This window comes from Pseudopodoces humilis, chromosome 2 (assembly GCF_049639895.1).
Source record: "Pseudopodoces humilis isolate 2021_Gansu_Grassland_sample_001 chromosome 2, ASM4963989v1, whole genome shotgun sequence".
Taxonomy (NCBI): Eukaryota; Metazoa; Chordata; class Aves; order Passeriformes; family Paridae; genus Pseudopodoces; species Pseudopodoces humilis.
The window spans coordinates 16769897-16794862 of NC_142201.1; the positions used below are offsets into that span (position 1 = coordinate 16769897).

Sequence of the window (24966 nt, forward strand, 5' to 3'; positions counted from 1 at the left end):
GTGACTGTGAAGACTGAATCCACTGCACCTGAGTCAGTCACCCTGGACTCACTGCAGGGTCAGTGGAGGCAAACAGGCTCACTAGAATACCACCCTCAGTTCAAAGCTCAGGCATGTACTTGGTCTGATAAACCCATAGGCTTGTTTGTAAAAATCCAGTCAGGGGAAATGAATCCGGTGATAGGTACCTATAAGTCCCTTGAGTAGTGACTGATTTGGCTCAGTGTAAGCCCTTTCAAAGGCTAAGTTAGGCTTCAGAATTTCAATGTGCAGGGCTGTTAGGCTCCCACAGCCAAAGCTGGAAAGACTGTGTTGATATTTACTGTGGTTCTTGTTCAGAGCACATTTGTGCAAGGTTATACGTGCACAAAACCAAGAAGTAGCACAGTGCTGCAGCTGTCTGGTAGGGCTGACACACACAAATGTACACTTAGCCTTTGAAAGAGCTGCTAAACTCCCCCATGGAATCAATAATTGTCCAAAATTACCTTGCTGACTGCAAGTGAGCCATAAGGCCACTTAAGAATATCCAGTCTGTTTGTTACACTGCCTTGTGTCTGTGAGGTTGGAAACAAGGAGAAAAGCCACCTTTCTAAATCTGTTCTTGCTGTCTGTTCCTCAGATGGCAATAGTACCTAAGGCTTACAGACTTTAACCACAGATACATCTGTGCATAAACAGCTCACTGAGAAAGTCCATGAAACCCCTCAGCTCAGTTCAGTGTTGTCCTTTCTATCTGTTTCCTAAAACTCTGCATATTAAACTTGGGTTTTGTGTCTCATTGTACTTCATTGTTGATAACCTTTATTCACACCATGCCTGTCACTGGGTATGGCTGGTAAATCAGTATTCAACTCTTCTTGAAGCTTCTGTTCAACTCTCCAAAAGCAGCAGTCTGGTGCACGCCAAGATGATGAGATTTGTGGCAAACGGCAAGATGACAAGATTTGCAAGTATGTGAGATGCTGCACTTAATAAAAACAACAAAAGTCTGTGGCTGAGCAGAACAACGTGCTGGTGTTTTGACAGCTTACTGCTTTCATTTCCTCTTCAGTGTCTGAGCACTGTTGACACCACTGTGCTTTAAAGAAAAATGCCCACAGAAGAGGTTTGCATTATGCGATTAGTATTTACATGCTCAATTATCTATCAGATCTGCTTTCCCACCTGCTGGAACTGATTTAGGAGCCAGTGCTCTCCACCCTTTTATCTCTGTGGAGCTTCATGCCTGCACATTGCTGGGGAAGGCAGGGGCCACCCACAGAGAGCAACCCAGAGGGAAAATGTGCCCCTGACAGTCCCCAACCCAGCAGAGTGACCTAGATGTTGTATTGCAGCATCTGACTGCTTAGCTCTCCTGTGCTCTCTTTGTAAATGGATGAATAGGATGATTAGAGCACAGGGACAGTTTTTCCATGTTCATGTCTGCAGTTCTTATTCCCTTGCTAAGAGATTTAGGGCATTCTGTAAGTCTGCTCAATAGATCCAACCAAAATAGGAAGCAGTAATCAGAATTTCAATATGTGTGTTACAGTTTAATTGGTCTGGTCTGTGTCTCTCAAGATGGTGGGAATTATTGCTTAATCCTCAGTATTAGAAGAAGGGAAGCAGAGTCAATGGGGATTAAATGTGGTAGCCAATAAAAGTCATACCCTATGAAAATATTACAATTAGAAATGAAAGATAGCCTTTCCAGATAGCTTTCCTTGAGCTCTTACAAATGTTTAGACAGCCTAATCTAACCACATATTTAGAACAGCTATTTTCAGAGAGACCCTTGTGAACTGTGCTGTTAGTTAGCATTCTTGGCCCAGGTTAGCCATGGAAAATATTTCTTATCTGATTTGGCTGTGTTTATAAGTGAAAGACATGTAAGATGTATTTTTCTTTTTGAAACATTTTTGATTTACAAAAAATAACAGCATTCATAATTTATCAAAAAAAATGCCTGTGAACATTTATGTAATTTTCTTTGATGCTACTCTGCAAATCTTTTGTAAGCAATTTATATATAAATAGCAATATATTTTGCATATGAAATCTATCTTTATATAGCTAGCTTTTCCCATTTTTATAAATGACCTCACTGTTTGGGACTATAGACAAAGCACTGTCATTTAACCATGAAGACAGCAACTGATAGTCCAGCCACAGACCATAGAAACTACATTTATGTGTAATCTGAAGTGATCTTTCATATCACAACATTGCTCTTTCCAGCTATCCCTTTGAAAAGTGAGGAAAGGAAAAATGATCTCATATTAAGTCAAAAGTTCAATATTTTGGCAAAGTTGTACTAATGATGTGCAACTTAGAACTCTCAGAAAGGACAGGAGAAAATAAATTCTCCGAAGAGTATGTACGCCCTCTATAAAAAGGGCACTCTTGATATATTCAAATTTTAGATTACTACATAAAAAATCTTATATGTGGCTTTGAAAAATGGTATTTAATGCTTAAATGGAGATGGAGTGACAATGAAGACTGATAGTCCATACAACAACAAAAGATTTTTGGCCATCCTTTGTATCCAGTGTTTGAGAAAAGGCTGGTTGCACGTATCTGTCTTAAAAGTAGAGAGAAAATAGCCTTCTTCCAGTCAACACTAAGAAAGAGTGAATCTGAATGTATTCAAGGAAAAAAACCTTCTTGTAAGGATTTTAAATTGATTGTAAGAGTATTTCAGAGTAAAAAAAAAAGTAATTCAGAAGTGTTTAGGAAGAACATACAGCCTGGTTCCTGTATTTATTTTCTTATTTAAATATCTGTTTTACTCACAGATTCTGATGATGACAAACAAAAACTTGAACTTCACTGTAGTGTATTGCCTGACAATGACAGCTCAGTTTGAGGACAATGTATTTCTGGCTTAATGATTACAGTCTGAAGGACATTTCTGCATACGATTTAAGATAAGAGTTACTGACATTGTTGCCATAAGCCATAACTGTTGGTTCATCACCTTCCTGACACACCCTTGCAGCCTTTGAAGTACAAATTTACAAACCTACTCTCAGTATTTTAGATCAGAAAGCTCCTAAATATTTCATAATGGTTGTGTCTTTCATTAATTGGTCAAATTTTTCTTAGTTTTTATGATACACATCAATCCTTCAGCCTCTGCATTAATTTTGAAGTTGGAATTGTAAAGGGGACCTTTTCTTTGACACCATCAGGATTAATTTTACCTGGACTGATAATTTCTTTTAAGTATCTTTTGCCATTATAAAAATTTAACTATCCCAGAACAAGGTCCCTTTTCCCAAAAATAGGACAAAAGGACAACAATAATAGGTCTGTAGTTACAATTAGCATGCTCACTATCCACCAGATGAGTTTCTTTTGTGTCTGGCCTGCTTTTCCAGCCCTGGGGATCTTCTGTGAGACTGTAACAGTATTGTCACTTTGAGAAAGTAGACAGCCACAGTCAGTCATTATGATTCTTCATCAATCTACATCTGGGCTACCACTCACCCTCTGTCTCATCTGATCATTTGCTGTGCTCTGCTTCCTTTTATGCCGAGTGCCCTTTATTTTAGGCAGAAAAATGGTGGGTAGGGTGTTATGCATGTCAGAGAAATATTCTGACTGTGAAGTCCAGCTTGGCAGAAAGATTCCTAAATAATTATCTGTTGAAATGTGTTTACTGTATTTGCTTTTGTCCCTCAATGGCAGAAGAGAATTAAAATCAGGGAAGTATCATCAAGTAACATTACTTGTATCAAAGGCCAGTGAAGATTCAGATCTGCCCAGAACATTCCTAATAGCACATATTTTATAAGCCTCAGGTAGCTTCTTGGATATTTGTAGGATTTTGGATGAAAGAAGGACAGTCTCTCTCCCTGAGGACAAGACACTTGTGTCCAGAGTGCTTCAGGCCACCCCATCAGGACTGAGAACAGCTTCATCTGAATCTGGGCAATAGAGAATTTGGCTCCTCTAAGCTACATGTGATGGTCCTGTGGCTTTAAGTAATAATTATCCCTTTTTAAAGACTCTTTAAACATTATTATCCTTAATAACTTAATTATTAGATCATAGTTATGCATGTACCATGCCTTGGGGCATGGCAGGAAGACACTTGTGCATGTTTGAAGAAGCAAAGCCTGCATGTAAAGCTCTGTGTGAGGGGAATCAGGGAATCCCCTTGCTTCAGCCTTGGAAAGAGATCTCTGGAATGATCCATTGCCAGAACCATACTTGGGTGTTGCCTTGGGTGAGCTAACTAGAGTGCTCCAAAACAGGACCGTGGAGCAAGGAAACCGTGACTTATGGTAGAGGAGCAGAGATCCAATGCTCAGAACTCTGTCACTGTCTCTTTTATATTTAACAGTCTAGAGATATTCCTAGTTCCCAGCCAATACTGAAAATATGAATTGATTTAAACCTGCACATTGGATTCAAATCTGATTTTTAGTGTCTTTTATGGAGCCTGAAAAGATTTTGCAACATCTTCAGCTCTTTAAAATCTTGTCTGCTTGAAGACTGTTACTGAAGATTTTCTGTCAAACTAAAGGGATCACAACAGCTAGAATTGAAGACTTAGGTATATTTCTATAGACCACGTTTTGGGGCTTTTTCAGTGTTTTAAAACTTGTTGAAAATTTGATATTAACTATTATTGTTTTTTTAACATGTTACAACAGCAATCTATTCCCAGTGAGCTTTTGAGTAATTAAGGTTTAATTTCCTTTGGACTCATGTCTGCCTGTTTTATTTGCTTTTTATTTATTTATTTAGTTAGTTAGTTGTTTTTTTTTCTTTTCTTTAAATAATTAACTCCTGTTTCAGTATCTAAATAGTGTTCACTTTTTTTTTTATTGGAATTTTTTCTATAAAATTTCTCCATTGTGTTTAAAGAATACAGCAGTTGATATGGATTTAAGAATAAATATCTCATTATTTAACTTGGTTCTTGTCTTTCCCTTTTTCTTTCAAGCAGCATAAGTTTGCTTTCTGTTCCCTGGCTGCCCTCCTGAGCTTAGAGGATTTTGTTATGAATGTTATGAATTGTTTAACTGGCCAAAGGCAGTGCTGGAGGCTTAAGTTCATGGTATATTAATCAAATACCAACAAGAGGGTAATTCCCAGATAGATAAGGAGGTCTCCCAGAGCTCTTGTGACATTATAAAACACTCTGGTTAAAACCTTACAGTTTTTATGGCCAAGTGAACTCCTCTCTACACCACTGCCACTGGTGGGGGATCCATCAGACAGAAAGACTCCTACACTTGTGAGCAGATGTGGGGGCAGCAGCCTCCTCCATAGAAAAATACATTTGCAGTGGGTGTGAGACCAGCAGGCCCCAAGATGAATGAATGTCAGGGCACTCTCTGAGCTACTTCAGGACACCTCCTGTCCTTTGAGAAGCCTTGATGGCAGCTGCTCTTCTGAGCCCTGACGTCTGCCGTGGATGGGCATCACAGATAAGCAGTTTGTTTCACACAGGTGACTGGCCAGACAGTGATGGATCTGAAATGTTCATTGGATCTCGTGTGCAGGCAGGGCTGGAGCAGCACTAACAACAGCATGGGGATTAAAACTCAGTAGAAGAGTCACTCAGGCAATCTTTTATTTTGTCTTCAAAATATGTAGGGTGAGACTGATAAACTGTATTTATGCTTACACATTATTGATAGCAGTAGGATGTAATAAAAATAGGAAATGGTGGGTTTCTTGTAAAAACACAGAGCTGTTTTTGTGTTTTAAGTGTCAGAAAATCATCCTGTCTGAGCTAGAAGTGAACTTTGTGATACACACACTTTGAAGCATGTATTTTCTTATCTAAACATTCAACAGAGATCTCATCTATTCTCTCCTGCTGATGTCAGGGAGCTGATTTGTCCTTTTATTTGCCTAGTACCTGTGAGTGTCAAAGCAGCAAAACAAAATGTAAATAATACCCATTACATCCTCAAACTCTAAGTTGCACCAGAAGGGTTTTATTTTCATATTACTTAGCTGTTGTTACTCTAAAGTGTTCTCGGATAGGTATAAGTCCTGAAATTAACTTTCAGTGCTTTGCTATAGCTGTGTGCACACTTTCGGGGTGTTCCCTGCAAGGAGAATTATGCTAAACCCTGTACTGGTTCTTTGGCTTTCTGCTCTGTATGCACATATTGCTCCAAGGATGCCACTTCAGGGTGCTACAGAACTAAATAGGGAAATCACCTGTAGAAAACAAAGGCATAAATCCCTTTATTATCACCTTCTTTCTGTCCTACTTCCCACAATGTTGTTTCAGTTATCCTTGGACTTGTAACAAAATTTTCTGCCTCTGAACATTTTAATTTCTACTTTGCCTGATTTTTTTGATCACTTAACAGTCTTTATTTGTGAAAATATCTATGTGAGGGGAAGAACTCTCTGTTTAGGAGAAATTCTGGGTGAAGGCAGTTGTTCCTAAGACTTTCTTAATGCTGAAAGGTCCTACAAAAAGCTGGCTTATGTTCAACGGAGACAGAAAGAGGCAGGGAGGGTGACTACATCTTTAAGTTGTCTTGTGTGGGGCTTAGCCTTAAAGTTCCTTGATGGCCTTGAGGGGAAGGATGTTTTCACAGTATCCTCTGGCTGTACCCACTGGGTTAAGAGTCTGGGCCTCTGGCACAGAAGCTATTCCCAGCGGATTGTTTCTTATTTCAAGGCCACATCCCCCTGATGGGACATCAGAACTAGGAAGCAAGAAAAATCTGAGCCCTGGAACTTGGCCCAGACACTTGTACTTGAGGTATTCTGTATTGCACATAACCAAGAACTTTTTTTAAGCAGACTGGATATGATTATAACGTCCAGAAAAAGGCCAAAAGCTAATTGTAAGTAGATGTGACTGTGAGATTATTCTGTTGTGAGAGACAAAGTTATGCCTAAAGTTACACCAGCTGCTTATGGACAACCATGGCAAGTTCTAGCCTGGTGTCTGAAGTGCAAAGATGAAACTAATCTTACATTTTCTATTCCTGTCTCAAAGTCTGCCTTGCCTCAAAGAAATGTTGTGATGAGATGGATGAAGCTCTTCAGGAGCACTTGAAGGTGATCATGTGGTAATGACTGCTTCAGAAAAATGTTCTGGCACAAATTTGCTTTAACTCTCCCATCCCATAACATAGACTTGCTTCTTGACCTCTGAGAATGCAACAGTCACTAGAATAAATGAGGATTTTCTCATGTAAAAGATGTTTCTTTGATGTCTTGTAGCTGCTCTTCTGTCACCATCCACTCTGCAGTCACTTGAATTATATTGCTGTGAGACTCTACTGGATGAAAAGTAAATGTTTGAAGTACAAACTGTAATGTTGCTCTGCCACGTGGACTTGCTCAAGACATTGCCAGAGACTGCAAGGTTAAGGATGTTGATATCACCTGCAGTCACATCTTTCTCCTGAGAAATTCTGGACTTGATGTGCACAGTGCAACAAATGTCTGTTCAGTTACACATGTTGGTGCAAGCTGTGCATACCTTAATTCCCAGGGTAATTTAGCAACTGTGCCACATGTGCTGGAGAAAATGAGAGTGCATTATTAATTTCTTCCTTATGAGAACCCATGAGTTCATCTGCTTTGCTTGCAACACTTTCAGGATTCAGTAGTCTGGATACTCACTGTGCTTTGCAGTTACACCTCCCTTTCTTCCTGTACAGTAGTGGAGGATGAAGACTCAGACTGAATGGAGCCACTGAACTCTGGATGCTGAATCCATCGTCTTGGTAACTACTCCCTGCCTTGACTTTGTGAACTGTTTCAGACCTGAGTTGAACAGGGAGTGATCCTCAGATGTACCTGAACACCAGCCAGTGCTTCACAGTCAGTCTGGAGGCAAGGGCCTGGCTACAGTCAATGGTAGGTGTGAAGGATATCATCTGGTCAGAGTTCCTCTCCTTCCTCCTTTCTCTTCTGGTTCACCTATCCCCTACCTCCCCACCTTTTTATTTCCCTTCTCCTTAACTGCAAGACCTGTTTTATCTTTATGTTCAGCTTCTCCCACTTCTCTGTGGAAAGAAATGCGAACTTATAAAATAACAAGTGAAAAAGGCTTATGAAAGTTATTACACATCTTTGTAATTAAAGTTTGATTATTGTTTCAGTTGTGCCCTCATTAACAGGTACGTAAACTCAGATGGATGTGAACACAAGCAGACACAGAGCTCCCATTATTGAGGATAAATATGAATAACAAAAATACAGAGAGAGCAAGAGCTGGGTCAGGTACCTCTGGGTAGGTTAGACTTAGAAGTTGGAATTACAAAAACAGACATAAAGGAAGCACTGAAACAGAAGAAGAACACATTTCTTCATACCTGATATAAAGCTGTTGCTCAGCACAGCAGCCATCCCCCAGAGAGTTCTTCTGTCTTTCCATGCATTAGACATTACAAATGTGAACTAGTGAAGGGTAGCAAGGCAGCTGTGCTCTTCATGAGGTTGAGGCAAAGCCTATTCAGAGATGGAGCAGCTACACGGTGTTTACATCTCTCAAAAGTTCAACAAACAGTGTTTGTTTGTGATTTGTATCTGTCTTTTGCTGACAGCACTCCTCCATTAACAAGGGCGTCCCTCCCTGGAGCAGGGGAGGACTGAGCCATGGGATGCTGTGGAGAGCTGGGAGTATGCCTGCCCTTCAGCCAAGGGTGTGTCTGTAGCCTGTGCAGACATTCCCTGGTGAACTTTCAGCCAGCTAGATGAAGGTATGGATAGCAGTTCAGCCACCACAGCCTGGAGCACAGAAGAGGCACCCAGTGGGATTTCCCCTCTTCCCCGGCCGGTTTTGCATCCTGCTGTGAGCTCCAGGTCTGCTGCAGCAAGTAGACAATGAAATCGTCTAATTTAAGGGCAACTAAAGAATAACCTGAGGAGATGAAGCAGTGCTGTGGCTGGTGAGAGGGATGGCTCTGGATCTGGCTCTGTGGTGCTGTCCCCATCACTCCGCTAGCCCAGCTTTGTCTTGCGCTCTGAATCTGAGATTCTGTGCATGGGATTTTGCTTTTATTTTCCTTAAATTCTACCAATCCACCTTAGCATTAGTGTGATGTTTCAAGCATTCTGCTATTTCACAGAAATTTCTGATGCCAGTAGCCGTTTTAATGTTCTTTATTAAAAAAAACCATTTTTTAGTTTAATAATTACTTGATAATTACTTTAATCATGTGTGCTAAGTGATTGGATTGCCATGTAGCTCCTATGCCATGAGTTCTTTACAAAATCTAAGTTAGATCCTAGTTTGCAATATTTTATAAACTGTCCCAATTTTCCTTTTTCTCTGTAGTTGTCAAGAAAACAAGATCCTCTGTGTATGGATTAGTTAGAGGGAATGTAGAGATCTGCATATAGAATAATCTTGAAAATACTTAATGACCTTCACTGGGAATGATGTTATTCTGAGGATTGTGCCATACTGAAACTTCTAATTGTGTGGAGCTTTCATGTCTGAAGTAGCTGGTGAAACAATACTGTATTTGAAGTAAAGGCTATGAATTGCCTTAATTTATCTCCAGTTTCAACTTTGTAAATTGATCAATTTAATTGGAGATTATTTAGGGCATATCCTCACAAACCTTCTCTGATCTGAGTAGTCCTATTGATCTGTGGCTTACTCTTGTGTTAAAAGCCTGAAATATCTTCCTTTGGTGTTCTGTTACATTTTTCCAAATGAAGACTTTTTGTTTATTTGTTTGTTTGAGGTGTTTCCTTTTAGTTTTTTTTTCCTGGCTAATAGTGACACTAGTATGGGCCTATCTGCAAGTCTAAGTTCTTTTCAGATTACTGAAGGAATTTACTGTCTCACCTGAAAGGATTTCAGCTTGAAGAACATGAGTTGTTCAGCATTGTCAGGAAATTCTTCTTGTGTGAGCACACATGCAAGAAATGCATGAGTTAAAGAAGGTGCTGTTTTGTTAGTTTTAGTCATCTGTACTGGCCGGCCTTTTTTTCTCTTTATGTGCTGTGAAGTCCAAATATAGATCCCTCAGTGCATCATGGTGAGGAGTTCCAATAAATAAACTCCACTTGGTCTGCATATCCTATCATAAAAGTACCGAGAAATTATGCTTAATCCATTCATTTACCAAGTTCTGTGTCATTTATATGTTCTCTTCCATCACAAAAACAGAGACTAGGAATCAGCAATTCAGGGTGTCTGTGCAATGGATGTGAGACTACTACTTTGGAAGAAAGGCTCATACTTCAAATATTACTGAAAAAAACATACATAGTGCTTGTAGAAAAACAGATTTAAAGTTCTAATCTGTATTGTTCATCCATTTCAGACATCAGTGTTGATCAATATTAGAAACAGATTTGACTAAACAAAATTTTAAGCTCTTCTTGCAAAGAGCTGACTCATTACCACAATATTAATGTATTAGCTGCTTACTCAAAGGCGGCATAAATGTTTGAAATTTCAATCCATTATGCAGTATTTAATGTTGCTGATGTCTGAGGAGATGATTACTCCATTACAAAAGTAATTTAAATAGTCATATGAATTTTATTTAAGCCCCTTTTTAGACAGTGTTAGATTTTGAAAGAAGTACAAACCCCAAACCCCGCACAGAACTGAGCTGGTGGTTCTACAACAGCTAACTGAGATAAAAGAAGAAACTGGAGTGTGTGTATTGATAACCTCTGTTCATAAATTAAACTAAAACAGAGGTGGCCAGACAGCAAGTCTGTGCACTGCTGTTGCAGGCAGTCTGCAATATAATCTCACCATACTTCTGAGATTTCAGCTCCAAAACAAAAGTATTTAAATTGTTCTCAAACACTAGGCAGGAAAAACCATAAGAAAGTTGTGTAAGGAGCAGAGCTGAGGTGGTGCTGAAGGGAGAACTGATTCTTACACAGAGGTGAGGAGAGAGACAGGGGATATAGGGAATGGAATGAGCACAGTGATACAGATGGTGAAAACATTTTCCTAGAAATTCATTATCTGAGTTGCTCTGGTATCCTATCGGCTGATTTCTCTTGCTTTGCCTTTGCTTTCACTAACAGCTTTGAGATAACTTTAGAGTCCTCTGCAGTTAACAAGAGGGTTTTTCTTTTTCTTTATTTGCTAGTCTTTGTGTCTGAGTCTAGGAGAGAGACTAGGTACTTTTTGTATTCTGCCTGCAGCATCTAACATGCTCTTGTATAAACCAGTTTGATTCAGTGCCTGAGGGTTAGTTCAGTCTTCCTGCCAAAAAGCCCCTTGAAGCCAGAGGTGGGTGACCTTTTCTGATGAATGGTTTGCTTTGAGAAAGATACAGGCCTGGTCCTCCCAAATGTACAGAGCTGAATTTGGTATGTAACAGTGATACATACAGTGACATACAGAAAATACTACTGAGGTTTTCCCTCCAATATTTCCAAACCAAACAGCCTTAATTTTCTAATGCCAGACTGCTGAGAGTCTCTGAAGGGCAGTTTGTGGGCACTTGGCACCAGCCCTGCCAGGGAACAGAGCAGCTCATCCCTGCACTGTGCTGTAGACAGGCTGTGTAAGGATCCCACTCACCAGGCTCTAAGGCACGTACTGCTTCTCCACTCTCCCGCGGTTCTGCGCTCCAAAGGATCCCAGAAATGAGAGGTGAGTATGGCCAGACACTCTCTCCAATTAACTGCAGGTCGATAGAAAGTTATTTTCATGTAATCCTGAGCCTACAGAGGTTATTTTTGGTTTGATCCCTTGCTCGGAAGCTGTGCATCCGAGGCTGAGGCATATCCATTTCTTTGAGCAGGCTTTCAGCTCCTGCAAGGAGATGGATAGTAGTACCAGAAGCAAACCAGAAACATTAAATGAGGTCAAGGTGACCGTACATAAGCGTTAGATAACACAATAATTTAAAATAATGAATGAAATAGTGCAAAGGGTTTTAATTATAACCTACAGTACAGACACAGGATGACCCTTGTAGCGTGGGGTGTGCAAAACTGAATATCTCTGGCAGCTGTTTGAGGTTTGAGGAGGAGCAGCAGGTACACTGCCAAAGCAGCTTTCTCACTCTCATTTCAAAGAGGTGAAATCCCTACTGTCCTTGTATTAACCAGTTTGGGGTGGGTGGAGGAAGAAGCAAAAATGAGAAATAGATTGCTTTCACAAAACAAGTGGGAAAAGACAAAGCTAAAAAATAATAGAGTTGCACATATATTTTTAAAACCTAATGGCAGTTAACAGACAACAACTGGAAAGTCTGGATAAAAATAATTTTCTTGCTAACGTCCATTTGTGGTCAATACTAAATAAGAAATTATTCAACCTAATGGTAGTAGAGAAGTGTAATTTGTATTTAAGACATCACTTGTTTGGACATCAGAGGTAGGAAACCAGGACTGTGAAGTATTATGTGCTTGATTGGTTTATGTTAACAACTGTGGAGTCTGATTCTGCAAACACTAAAACATGTGAGAGTGGAACTATTCTCCTGACCACAATATATATGAGTAGGACAGTATAGATTTAACATGCTATAATTTTAAATTATTGATCTCTGTTTTTAAATTTTTGTTTTAAACTGCAAAAATATACAGAGAAAATACATACATACCTTGGAGCAGAAATGCTGGTTGTGTTTTGTTGCAATAAAAAGTTATTTTGTCCTTTTATATGTGTAGCTTAATGAGCATTCTTTAAAAAAAAAAAATCAAAATCTTGTTGTCAGAGATAGTTCTTAACTTTGCTTTTTAAAATTTATTCAGAAACCCTTATGACACATAAGATAGAACACATGAAAGAAAGAAGTCAGTCTTTTTCTTTTTTTTCCCTCCCTCCCCCTTTTTTTTTTTTTCTTTTCAGAGAAGTAACATAAAATATGTGTGTGGTGTAAGAACGTGTGCTGAAGTTTCATGTTTCAGGTAATCTTCTTTAAAATAATGGGAGACTAGATTGCATCAGTTAGTTTAAAAACTGCTATGCTATTGGTAGGAAGAAAATGGGATTTGAGCCAAAATTTGCCTGTGTTACTGCCAAAGTCTGTATCAGATTTAAGACACATGCTTCTGCAAGCTTCCATGAAGGTTGTGAAAAAAGTTTTCATACAGAGTTGGATTACAGCTCTCGGCTCAAAACACTGGCCATTACACTACCACCTTAAAAGCCTGCTGTAACACAGAGCACAGAATCGAGAAGATTTCTAACGTTTTCTGGACCACAGATGAATTTTGAATGTCTCTTTGTGTCTTGATGGAAGATATATTAACTTCATTAACTGGAATCCATACCTGATTGCTTGTGAGTGTGTATGTGTATACATACAGATATATATCTATTTAAAACCTTATCATGATTTTATTTCAAGTGTATCTAAAATCTGCTCTAAGAAATTCCATTCTCTAGAGGAACTTACAGTTGTTTTGAGCAGCCAAGAGACAGATATTTAGTTGCAGATGCTGGAATCCTTTGTGAGTTTGTGAGAGTAATTCTGGAAGCTTTTCTGTGTTGGTGGTAGAGAAATGCCTTTTGAAACAGACACTTCCAGCTGTATGACAACGACTGCGTAGTAACCTGTGGATTTTAAACATCAGAATGTACAAACCGTGGGCAACTGTGAATATTTTCATCGTTTCTTATCTACATCTGCTGCAAGGATCTGACTATGAGAACGGATCTGTGAAGGTAAGTGAACTTTATTGTGATTCTTAATATAAATTTCCAGAATTAGCTATGTTTAATGTGCAAGGTAGGGGGTTTCTTGCTGTTTTGGTAATGGGTTGTTTTTTTCTTTGGTGATTGTTTAGTTGCAGAGATAAATCTACAAGGAATTTAAATCCATATTCTCTGTTTAATATTTGTGTTACTTTTTTTTACTAGTTAATAAGTACATGTATACTTTGTTCTTGAATTAAAATTTTAGTTTCAGTCATGCAAAATAAAAGAAAAATCTGAAAAAAATGCATGACTCAGAGTATTTAGAATATTTGTTAAATACACTTTTTTTTTTTTCAGGTATTTATAATTGCAGGAATTAGTATGCTGACGTTGAAATTTTCCGTATAAAAACACGTGTTCATCAGTTGTTCACTTGTTTTCCAGAAATCAGAGAGATACTTTTCTTTTTCTTCATTAGAAAAAGTTATATAGGATTTTAAATTAAAAAGCAATTAATAGTAGAGTACATTGCTTAAAAATAAACTTTTCTTCTGAATATAGTACATTAAATAAAATTTAAGCTGAAGCCTCACCATGAGAGTAGAATTTTTCAGATCTGACTTTGAGACAATGTGAGAACATCCAGGACAATCATTTAGAAAAATCAGAACAAAAACTGGAACAAGTTTCTACATGTGCAGTCTGTCCAAAAATGATTAATTCAGTGTGTGGTCCAGAACAAATTATTTGTTTTTCACTGGCAAAACAAGCTAATACTTTTGTTTTCACTTCAGAAAACCTCCTGCTTGCAAGCCATGACCACACACTAGTCTTTGAGCCTGTTGCATGCTGACCTGTGCTTTAGAGAAGAAATGTTGTGTGCCTAATTGCAGACTGCTGTTGCCAGCCCAATAAGTCAGCAGTGGGGAGCAATGTCTGCCTCAGGATGACTGATGCCTGCTGACTGCTCACAAGCTTTTAATTTACAACCTCAGAAATCAATTATTTGAAGGCATTAGGACCAGAGTAATAAGCCTTGTTTAATACATTAACTTTGTGCACTGAATGACAAATCACTGATTTTGTGCTTGTAGGAATCACTTTATTTAAACCAGAACGTGCTTTCTAATACAGAATAAAAACCATTTTATAATTGGCAAGGGTGATAATTCTAGCCACATGTGGGACACTAGTTTATTCAGCACCATAGTGAAACCACTAGAAAGCCCTTTAATTATAAACTTTGAATCCATATCCACTTTGCCTAGAGTAAATGCAAGAGCTCTTCTTGCTATCTTATACTGGCTTACAGTTCATTCACTGTGATAGGTTTGTCCATCTGACATAGGTAGAATTATGATTATTTTCACTGAAATATGGTGTCAGGAACAACCACTGTCAAGCAGCCAGCTTAGCAGGATACTGCTCTTGAAACAACTCACTGAGAGTTTCTTAGATTATCCTAAAGGAATCTCATAGGTCACACTCAAAAAGGTATCACACACAAATGCTCTATTTCACTTGCATTGGCTGCTGACTGCCAAAAGGAAAAGACTGGCTTTCTGCTTGTTCTAGATCTTTTGGTATAGATAGAGGTTTTTGGCTAAATTGTTTGTTTTTCTTTTAATATTTTACATAGAATGTTAACTTTCTGGGTTGTTTTTTCCGTGTTTCTGTGTGTGTACATATGTGGAAATACACCACAAAGCATCCTTCATCTTACAGTGCTGGATGGCACACAGCGTTATGACTATTTTTACCATTTGCACCTCAAATTGAATTTGCAGTACACAGAAATGATGTATTGCATTCACCTACCCTACCTTATTTTTTTAAAGTTCTTTAAGATCAACAGCAGCATAGCCTGGATAAAACCCACAAGGCCAGGATACAGGTAATACACAACTAATGAGACCTAGGAAGCACCAGCAACCTGCTCTGCCCCCTGTTACACGAATCCAAGTTAGGTGAGCTCTGCCCAGGACACCTGAAATTTTAAAATTATTTATGCTCTAAACCATCAAGTGGCATCAGTGTGGTATCATGCGATGGAGTTTCAGGGGACTAAGGGTTTAAATACTACCTTTTTCCCCTTCAAATATCCTGATTAAAGGTATGAATGTTAAAAAGCTTATGCACAGTCTGCCGTGATCCAACATGTCCATGGCAGTTGGGTTTTCCAAACCCTTCAAAAACTCCACCCTCTTCTGAGCACATGAATCCCTTTTCCATGTACATGAATTCCTTGCCTGTCAGAGCTCTTCCTTCCTTTCTCCACTCCTGACCTGTTCTACTCCCAGCACTTGACTTGTGTTCCCTCGCTTCCAGAACTCAGGGACTCAGTTTTCTGATTGGTCTCTTGTTTGTGCTATCCAAGTGTCACCCTCCTTCCCACTTGCTTCCTCCCAGATGGGGACATTCTTCTTCTCTCTTGGACCCTCAGGAGTTTTGGCCAAGTTGCCCAGAGACAGCCTTAATGGGCACTTTTGTCTTCCAGTCATATCTGACCATGGTTCACCCTTCCCTTCCCCATCCATAGCTTCCTTCTTTGTCCCTGTGGTTTTAACTGCCCCAACTTTCCTTTTCCAGACCCATTTCTCCTTCTGATCTCCAAAGATGATCTCAGCCTCCTTGGCCAGGTCTGGCCCTTCTGCATAAGTATTCATCTCCTTCCCCTCCCACAGGCATATTCAGCAGCTTCCTGTCCCTGGATGCCAGACCCCTGTGGCCTGAGGGGGAAGAAGGGCAGGTCCAGTGCTCTCAGCCCCACAGGCCAGACCTGCACCCGTGGGTGTCCTGCACCCATGTCCTGCTCTGCTCCCAAGCGGACTGGAACCAGCACAGGGCCTGACTGCTGCAAAGGTCCTCCTGCTGGGAGGGCTATGCTGCTGCTCTTGGAGGCTTTCACGTTTGGGGGGATTTTATCAAAGATAGCAGTAGACACATCTGAGCTGAAGAAAAGGTTCCTCAGGCATCAAAAATTCACATCTGTGATTCACAGTAGAGAAAAAGAAAAATTTTTTGCACGGATAAAGGAGGGGCTTCATCCTCCCCTGCGGTCAAACCATTTTGACAGAGAAAGCAACAAGAGTATTAAAATAATTTTGAGGCAGACATCAGGTATGGAAAGTTTCAGCCTGAACTCAATATCCGGCAATCAGAAGCACAACTGGAGCCCAGGGTCATGGTGGGAAGCAGTGGGCAGCCTCAGACAGAGGCAGCACAGCCATGCAGGTGTCCAACAGGGCTTGGCTCCAGAGATGAACTGATGTCAAGGCTGGTCCTTGCCCTCCAGTGGCTCGGTTCAGGATGCCAACCTAACATATGAAGTCCTCGGGGAAGAATTAGATTTCCACATGAATTTTCTGAAGACTGAGAATTATTTTTTTAAGTTTTTTCCTTTTTTTTATCAGAAAATACTTTAAAAATTCCTTATTGAAGTTCTTTTCCTGTCAGTCTCTTAGGTTTTGGATCCTCTCAGCTAGAGAACCGCAAATTTCCCTGTCTCTCTTTTTTGTCTCTCCCCCTCAAATTTTTCTTCTCCTTCAGCAGCAACAGACATAAACTACTTTTTCCGGAATTTTAAAATTAGATGTGAAGAGCTATGTCCTGTATTCATCAGAGCTGAGGCAAATTTTTTGCCAAGAAAAGCCAATGATCCATCAGAGCTGCTTCTGCCTTCCAACACTAAAACTGCCTCTCTAATGAGGCTGCGAGTTTTGATCTCGGAGAATGAAAATCTCATTGCTTTCCTCCTCAATTCTGCTGCTTCACATTATTAATAAAGTGTTGGGGGACAGGCAAGACAAAGAAACAACTGGTCACTTCCAAGTTAAACAGACTCAGAGCCTTTTCCTCATGCAGAGGTTTTCTGCCCATGTCGAACCCTCCTTTGGTTTTGTTAGAGAGAAACCCACAGTGGATAGGCCTGAGGAGCGTCCCTGAATTATAAAGCTGCTTCTTGATCAAAAGACTGAGGGGTTAGGTGGGCTTAGCTGGGAGGTGAACATGCTGCTCTCTGTTACTGTACTCCTTTTCCACAGCTAAATCTGTTCTACCTCTGCACTAAACATTCTTAAAGCCTTGAGTGGTCGTTCTTGCTCAAGCAGATCTTCCTCATCTCCTACTGCCACTGTGATCTGCACAGAGCAGTAAGCCACTTTCCAAACACAGCTGGTACGTAGTCCTTGTCTGCTGGTGAGAGTGAAGCAGCACTTCCCCATCCTCCTGAGGCCTTGGACCACCTAAGTGGAGAATGCCTTGACCTTGGGAAGGCATGGAAATACTGGAGAGCCATCACTCCATGGGCAGAAGAAATCAGCAAGTTTTTACATCTCCTTTCCAAGAGCCAGCTGCAGTCTGTCTGTCTGTACAGCTGAAACAGAGCTTGGTGAGGAAACATGAGCAGCAGAGCTGGCTGTAAGCCTTTGTCTCTGTAATTATAACTGGCACTCTTTTTCAGATAGATCTACACACCTCTCTAAAACCTGCTTGGAAATGTTGCTCAGTTTCTAGAAAAGTTAGATTCTAACAATCTTCCATGTCATGGGATTTCTTCCTCAAAGGCAACTCCTGAAGTTCCAGCAAAGTGCTCAACTGCTAGAAAAAGCAACTTGAAATGTCACTGGGAACATTTTCTCTGTTCAAACTAGGTTTTCATCCTCAAATCCAGCTTCCTTTCAAAGTTAGGAAACTCTTCTAAACAAATATTATGAGATTGTGGTTTTCAGAAGTATTTAATTTTCCCAGTTTTGTCTTCTGCTTTTGATTCTCTGTGATTACCATCTCTGATAGGCACGATGAGCCAAAAATGTGTGAAAATATACTTAAAGCATTACTGCAGAAATGATTGTGTTTTTCCTTCAGAAGTGAGAAGCTATCAGGGAAGTTGTGAGGAAAGTCAATTTGTTCTAACTTATCTGCTACTGTCTTGACAAGGTGCACTGAAGGCAAACAGAACAATCCTATATTGTTATACAATATAGCACACAGCATCCGTCCTTGGCTCTTATCAGTTTGGAAAGGCAACTACTAACACGCTGCTACTTTATCAAGAACAGTTCTCACTCATGAGAAATGGAAAAAAAATCCCTCCCAGCTGCTGATCCAACCCAGTCCATCTCAGCTAGGATTTTAATATCTGAGGATAGAGCAGAGCCTGGAAAAGTACACCAGGCTGTGTAGATTAACCAATGCAGCTTTTTAGCAATCCAATTATCAGCTGTTTGAAATAAAGCACTAATTAAACTTTGCCATCAGTTATAGCTCACATCTGAAAGTCTGTGAAACCAAGGGGAGGCAAGAAGGCAGGTTCAGAGAGCAGTGGGCCATCTTTTTGTTAATTAGTGGTCTGAAAGCAACCAAAACAAGCCATCAGCTCAGGCTGATGGAAGTGTTGCTTGTTTCTGTTTTCTGCTTTCTCCCCACAGGCATTTATGTTGTTTATAAACAGTGGTGTAGTGCTATCAGTGTAGGCTCCCACAGGAGGCAAGCAGAGAAAATATCTGCTTGAAAACAGGAAAAAAAAGCCCTGGTGCAAACTCTGGCTTGTGAGACTTCTGCCATGGTGTCTGCAGCTCTTGTTCTGATCTCAACACTGCTGCTATTCCAGACAGGGTTTACTTGTGTCTTATCTCCTGTGGACACCATACTGGCATTTGGGAAAAATAAATAAGGTACATTAGTTGTAGGTGATGACTCATTTATTCTTATTCCCACTAAAAAAAAACTTGTACAATACTTTTTATAGTTATCACACAGCGGGATCTGTGATTCTTTTAGGCCTTTCTCTAGGGCAAGTAAGTCCAGTTGCAAAATTGGCTTTTGCCCTTTCTTGAACTTGGCTTTGAGACCATATTGCTGAGGGGAAAAGTGACCTGAGCTATGCTGCTGCAGGGGAGTAAATCTGATATGGTGACTTTCCTACAGAAACACTTATTCCTGAGAAATTTCTTATTCCTCTCACTATGTGCCATTCCCTTATCTACTTCTCCACCTGCTTCCTACCTCCCCAGCACGCTTTTCAAATTGTCATACATCTTGCTGGGATCTGAGGAATGGAAACAAAATTCTGAGTGCCCCCACTACAGCTGCACAGACCCCCTTTGCCCATGGGAAGACAAAAAAGAATTTTTTTTAACATCCTGGTGATGGGCTTTTGTACCAATGAACAGCAGAACAATTGCACAGGCTATTTTAGCTTTCTTGAATTAAGAAAAATTCGGCGTCCTTCCTTTGTGAGGGACAGCTGTGTATTTTTTTATATTTTTCTCCCAAAAGTGTTTGAAGCTGGTGGTAGGACGCCATCTAGGGTCCTTCTGCATCCACAAAGCCGTGCTGAGCACCAGCTACGCGGAGCGGGGCTCCTGGGATTTGGCAATCCAATGTGGGCACCACATGAATGGGCTTGGGAAGGGATGAGCGCCTTCCTCACCCTCGGGATGTCGGGATGGGTTTTCCTGAGCCATGCTTTCATGGGAAGCAGGCTGTGTTGGGGCTGGCAATTCACAGTCACTGTCTGAGTGCAGCTGGGGAGGGAATTCTATTTGAGTCACGCTGAATTGCAAAAAAAGTTGCATCATGTTACTATATCGTATGTCACTTTGCACACAGAGAATGTGCCACAAAGACAGGCAAAACTTTTCACTTTAATTAGCAGTGTGACTCAGAAACCATGTCAGGATACTTTTCTGGATTGCTAGGGAAATATTACTCAAGAAAAACTACAATTCCAGGAAAATGTGTGCATGTGATTGGGGTAACATAAGTTCATTCGGTGTTGGCAATGGCTTGGCTTCGTGAGTGACATTTTGAAACCCAGCTGTCCAATTGGCTAGTCATACTTCCAAAACATTTATTAAAGTGTCTTGGGGAAAACCCAAAAACCAATGAAAGTGCTAACTGAAGGACCCTTCATCACATTAAAAAATATTTTCTAATATTAAAAGAACACATAGTCATCTGATTTCATGCAGGTCTCTGTTACTGAGCCATTCCAAATTCACTCCCTGAACCCCAGTGACTTCCAAAGAATGGACAAATTTCGAGAGACAGTGACTACAGCCTGGACACGCTCTTTGTAAACACATTTAATATGCTATTTTTGATGTGTGCACCCTGTCCTGGTGTTGGGCCAGCACCTGACCTGGTGTACAGTGAAGTGATAATGTTCTAGCTGAGCTCTGTATTGATCAGCACATCTGCCTCCACACATTGCAGCAATGCAAGACCATATGAACAAACATGTAAGCAGAAGCTCAGAAAATGTGCTGTAAGACTCCCAAAGTTGTCAGTAGGATTTAGGATATATCAGTGAGTTACCACACTGGACATTTATGACAAATCACCTGTGTTTTTTCACTTACCAAATGAATGCACTTTGCAGACCAGCTCTTTCATCTAGCACTCCAGCTTTTCCATTGCTGCCAGCAAACTGATGCACAGTGGACGTTGCTACCTTCAAAATCACAACTGGAGGATATTTCCCATGACAGCCCAAAGACCTGGCTGTGGGAAGAAGCGTCTGTTTAATGAGAGTTGTAGCTGATACCCAAAATGTCTGCTGGCTGAAAAAAAGTGCCTCATTTTGGTGTAAAGACCTAACTGGCTAAAAGTATACAGTTCTAAGAGGTATTTTGATAAAATATTATCTGTCTCTGCTTTGGAAATGAAAAATTATGTAATTTTCTTAAATATATATTATATTATAATATATATTATTAAATATATAATAATATATTAAGTATATGATATTCTGAGATTCCTGCTTCCACAAAACTGTGTCCAATTCTGATGTTCTCTCTTATAATGCTTTCAATATTTTGGTTTATTCAAGAGAGAATACAGCAACTAAAATGTCTCATCTCCAAGGATTTTTATAATGTAAGCATGCTACTAAAATGCAAGAAGTCTGATTTATTTGCTGTAGTACCACAAAAGATCTAGTTCAAAAGGCCTTTCAAAATATAAAACAGCTGTTCTCTTGAAGCCACAGAGAAGTTAATATGATTTACTTGTGAAAACATATCATCTTCAGCTAAAATAGAAGCTGATTTATCACCACCTTGACCACCAAGTTTAGAAAACAGGTAATTAGGTCTCCTTCTTCAGTGGAAGCTAAACTGAAGCCCAAGAAGACAGACTCAAGAAGGAGTGTCTGGAGCAAGCTTTGTTCAACCACATTGAACATGAGGTGGAGCAGTCTAGAGCTTCCTCCTTCTCTGGTTTTCTGTTTCAGACAAAGTACTGACAAGGTTTTAGCAAAAGAGGCCCTCAAACATGACAAATGTATCAGTGAGACCTGTGACAGTCTCAGGTCAATGTCTCCCTGTCAGCCTTCTGCCACCTCATACAACACCTGGCCAGACTACTAGTTTGACCAGTTCTTGTTCCCCCCAAACCCACAAGTAACACATCTGCCAGTCCTTTCTGTGCCCTGGCAACTCCACACTGCTTTTCTTACAGCCCAGGGCTCTATGCAGTTTTTCTTCCAGCATCCATGGCACACAGGTCTTCAGGATGGAGTACTGTGATCCTACAGTCACCCTTTCCTGAGAGGATGCACAGCCAAGGCCAACACTCTAACTCTCAAGACAGACTGCAGAGAGGTTTTGCACAGGTTGTGGGTGAGGGAAGCAAAATTTTCCTGTGTCTGTTCTTCAGTCCTTGAGCTTTTTCAGGGAAGAAGTTCTGTCCCTTTGCATATTTTTTGCTATATACTTGGACAATATAGCTGTATGCTTTCAATACAGCTCTCACTGGAGACAACACCCTTCTTAAAAAGTGACAGCTTGAAATTTGTCTCAAAGGGTCCAAACTTGTCCCTTCTATAAATAGAATGCCCCTTCAGGTTATTATTGCTGTAACTGTGATAATCAAGTGAATATTCAGTCTGGACAAGGCAGTGCACAGAGAGAGATGAAACATTTTTAGGAGAGATTTGAGTATTGGTTTACAATGTTTTGAAGGTGGAATGAAGCACTGCATGCTCCTGAAATTTCATCCATTCTTCTGAGATGGCAAAGACTGTAATAGCCACTTAAAATCCCATGACAAGCCCACCATGTTTCAGAGAACAATTTTAGTAGGAAGTCAAAATATCTAATTGTTTTGTCTCTCTATGATCATGTTCACTATAATTTAAAATAGTTTATTTGTGTACTAATAATGTACAATGATGTTTCCAGAGGGAATATAGTCAGGGATGAAACTTCATATATCAGGAGTTCATAGCTGATAGAGAATCAAAATTATGAATTTACTGGAGCTGTTGAAAGGTAAATGCTCTTTCTCTCCTCAGAAATGAAATACAGTGTGATGATAAAATAACTGCATGCTAATATGTGTCAGACATGTGGCAAAGTGAGATGCCTCATGATAGATATTTATGGGGTGATGCAGCTGCTTGTTGATAGGGCAGTAAGTCACTCCTTCAAGCCTCATGTTTTCAAGCTGCAGAAGATTCTCTCACTGTTTCATTACCTGTTATGCAGCACTCCAGGGATACAAAATGCTGTATTATAGACAATAATTGTTATGATAAAATTTGGCAATAGTTGAGCCCCTGCTACTTAAAAAATCACGGTCCATCACTCGGAGCAATATCTTCTGCCTTTCCTTGGTGCTCCCTTTGGATGAATGCCTTCCTCTCTTTTCTTGTATCTTTTGTTTTGGCTGCAGACACCAGGTTACAGATCATCTCTTCATTTCATGTTTTCACCTGACTCTAAACTGATAGGAGGCACAATAATGCTAGAAATACTACTGATAATGATGAAAACCCTCAAAAGAGTTCTTACTGCAAAAACATCACACAAGTTTGTTATTCTTACCAGGAAGATGTAGTTCTTTGTGTTGGAGTCATAATGGCAGGAGCTCCTTCATTTTCCTGCCAAGAGAGAACCAAACTTTTCCATGGGAACTCCTTTGCAGTTCCTTGTCCACATCAGCTCACAGTCTGTGTGCTGTGAGCCGAGCATGGCTGGGCAGCTACACCATGGCTTTGAGGCAGGGAATGGAGTGCTTTCCTCTGCCAGTGCTGGCCTTCAACCAGGTCCTTCTGGTGCAGTTGCACTTCCTGGATGGTTATATTTGTGTACCTCATAAATTGCTTCTGCTTTAGATTAGGAGAGGTTATTTAATCTCATTTGACTACTCTCACCTGAGTGGGATTCAGGTCTCTTCACTACAGCTAAGATGGTGATCTGCCAATTCATCCTTCAGTGTTAGTGGAGAGGAAGAGGCATTTTGGAGGCACAGTTAATTCAACAGGTTTTAGAATGCGATGAATGATCACCCAGTGGCCCTATTTTTCTCCATTATCTATGAGGGGAGTCTCAGATAAATAGTTCCCATTCATTCATGAGAATAGGATCATAGAATCAGAATACTTTTTATTTTTGATCATTGTGGGGTGGCAGGGAGCTGTAGGCACTCTTTCTCCACAAGATGAGCCTGCAACCATAATCAGTCTGTACACTGTGGTAAAATCACCTTGAGGAATGCATCATGGAAGAGAAAAGGAGGTTGTTTTCAGGTGTAGCATACACAGAAGCAAAATTCCTTGGTATTTTCTTGTGGTGAAGAATCATCTACCTAGTATTTAAACTTGTTTGAATCTAGTTCTGAGATTAGCCTTCAGGCAGCACTGGAACAGGGGGAATTCACCTTCTGGTCATATCAAGTCTTTTTCTTCTACATAACTTCTCTTGAACTGAATGCAGTTGCTACAGCTGTGTAAAGCACAAAATGCTGACATAAAGGTTCAAAATGTCCTCACATGCTGCCAGTACTCTTTGTGTTCAGGTGCCCTCATTTTGAGACCAAACTTCTACCCCACAGATTGGTTAATTTTGAAAGCTTTATTCTGGCCTTACCTTAAACCAAGATTTGTGATACAATGTTGTTGATATTTTGTTTGGCCAAGTTTGTGCTACAATGGCATTAAGAGAATCATCACCGTGCTATGCAGCTACAGTCTGCTTTCACTGGCAAGATAAATCTGTTACCTTCTTTCTATTGCTTAGCTGCTGAAAGGATGGATCATAAAACAGTGCAAGGTTATCGAAAGGGTCCTTAATCATATGTCCTGGCCCCAGACACAGTGGTAATGTTGAAAATTTCCATTGGTATTTATGCAGCACTTGCCACGACAGTGTCTGTGACCCTAACTCAGAAAAACATTCCTTATCAGAAGAATTCCTACATGTGTTTAGCTTTAAGCAGAGGTTTATGTCCTCCCTGTAGAGAAACACTGTGAGGCTAGGGCTTAAGGAAAGTAATGATATGTGTAAAACTTTTGGGATGTATTTCCTGGGTCTGTGATCGTGCTTGAGTACAGAGTAAAATGCAGGCAGATTGAGCAAAATATAGATATCAATCCATTTTTATTTTTGCCCACATGCACACAAATT

The 24966-nt window shown here is 40.1% G+C and overlaps 1 protein-coding gene across 1 annotated transcript in view; it reads left to right on the forward strand.

Annotated features, from left to right (window-relative positions):
- Positions 1-12988: 12988 nt before the first annotated feature.
- The window catches only part of VEGFD (vascular endothelial growth factor D), a 30710-nt gene continuing 18732 nt past the window's right edge, over positions 12989-24966 (forward strand). Inside the window, exon 1 of the mRNA XM_005516654.3 lies at positions 12989-13582. Coding sequence (XP_005516711.1) covers positions 13493-13582 — 90 coding nt within the window. The 5' untranslated portion in view covers positions 12989-13492. The remainder of the gene's footprint in view (positions 13583-24966) is intronic.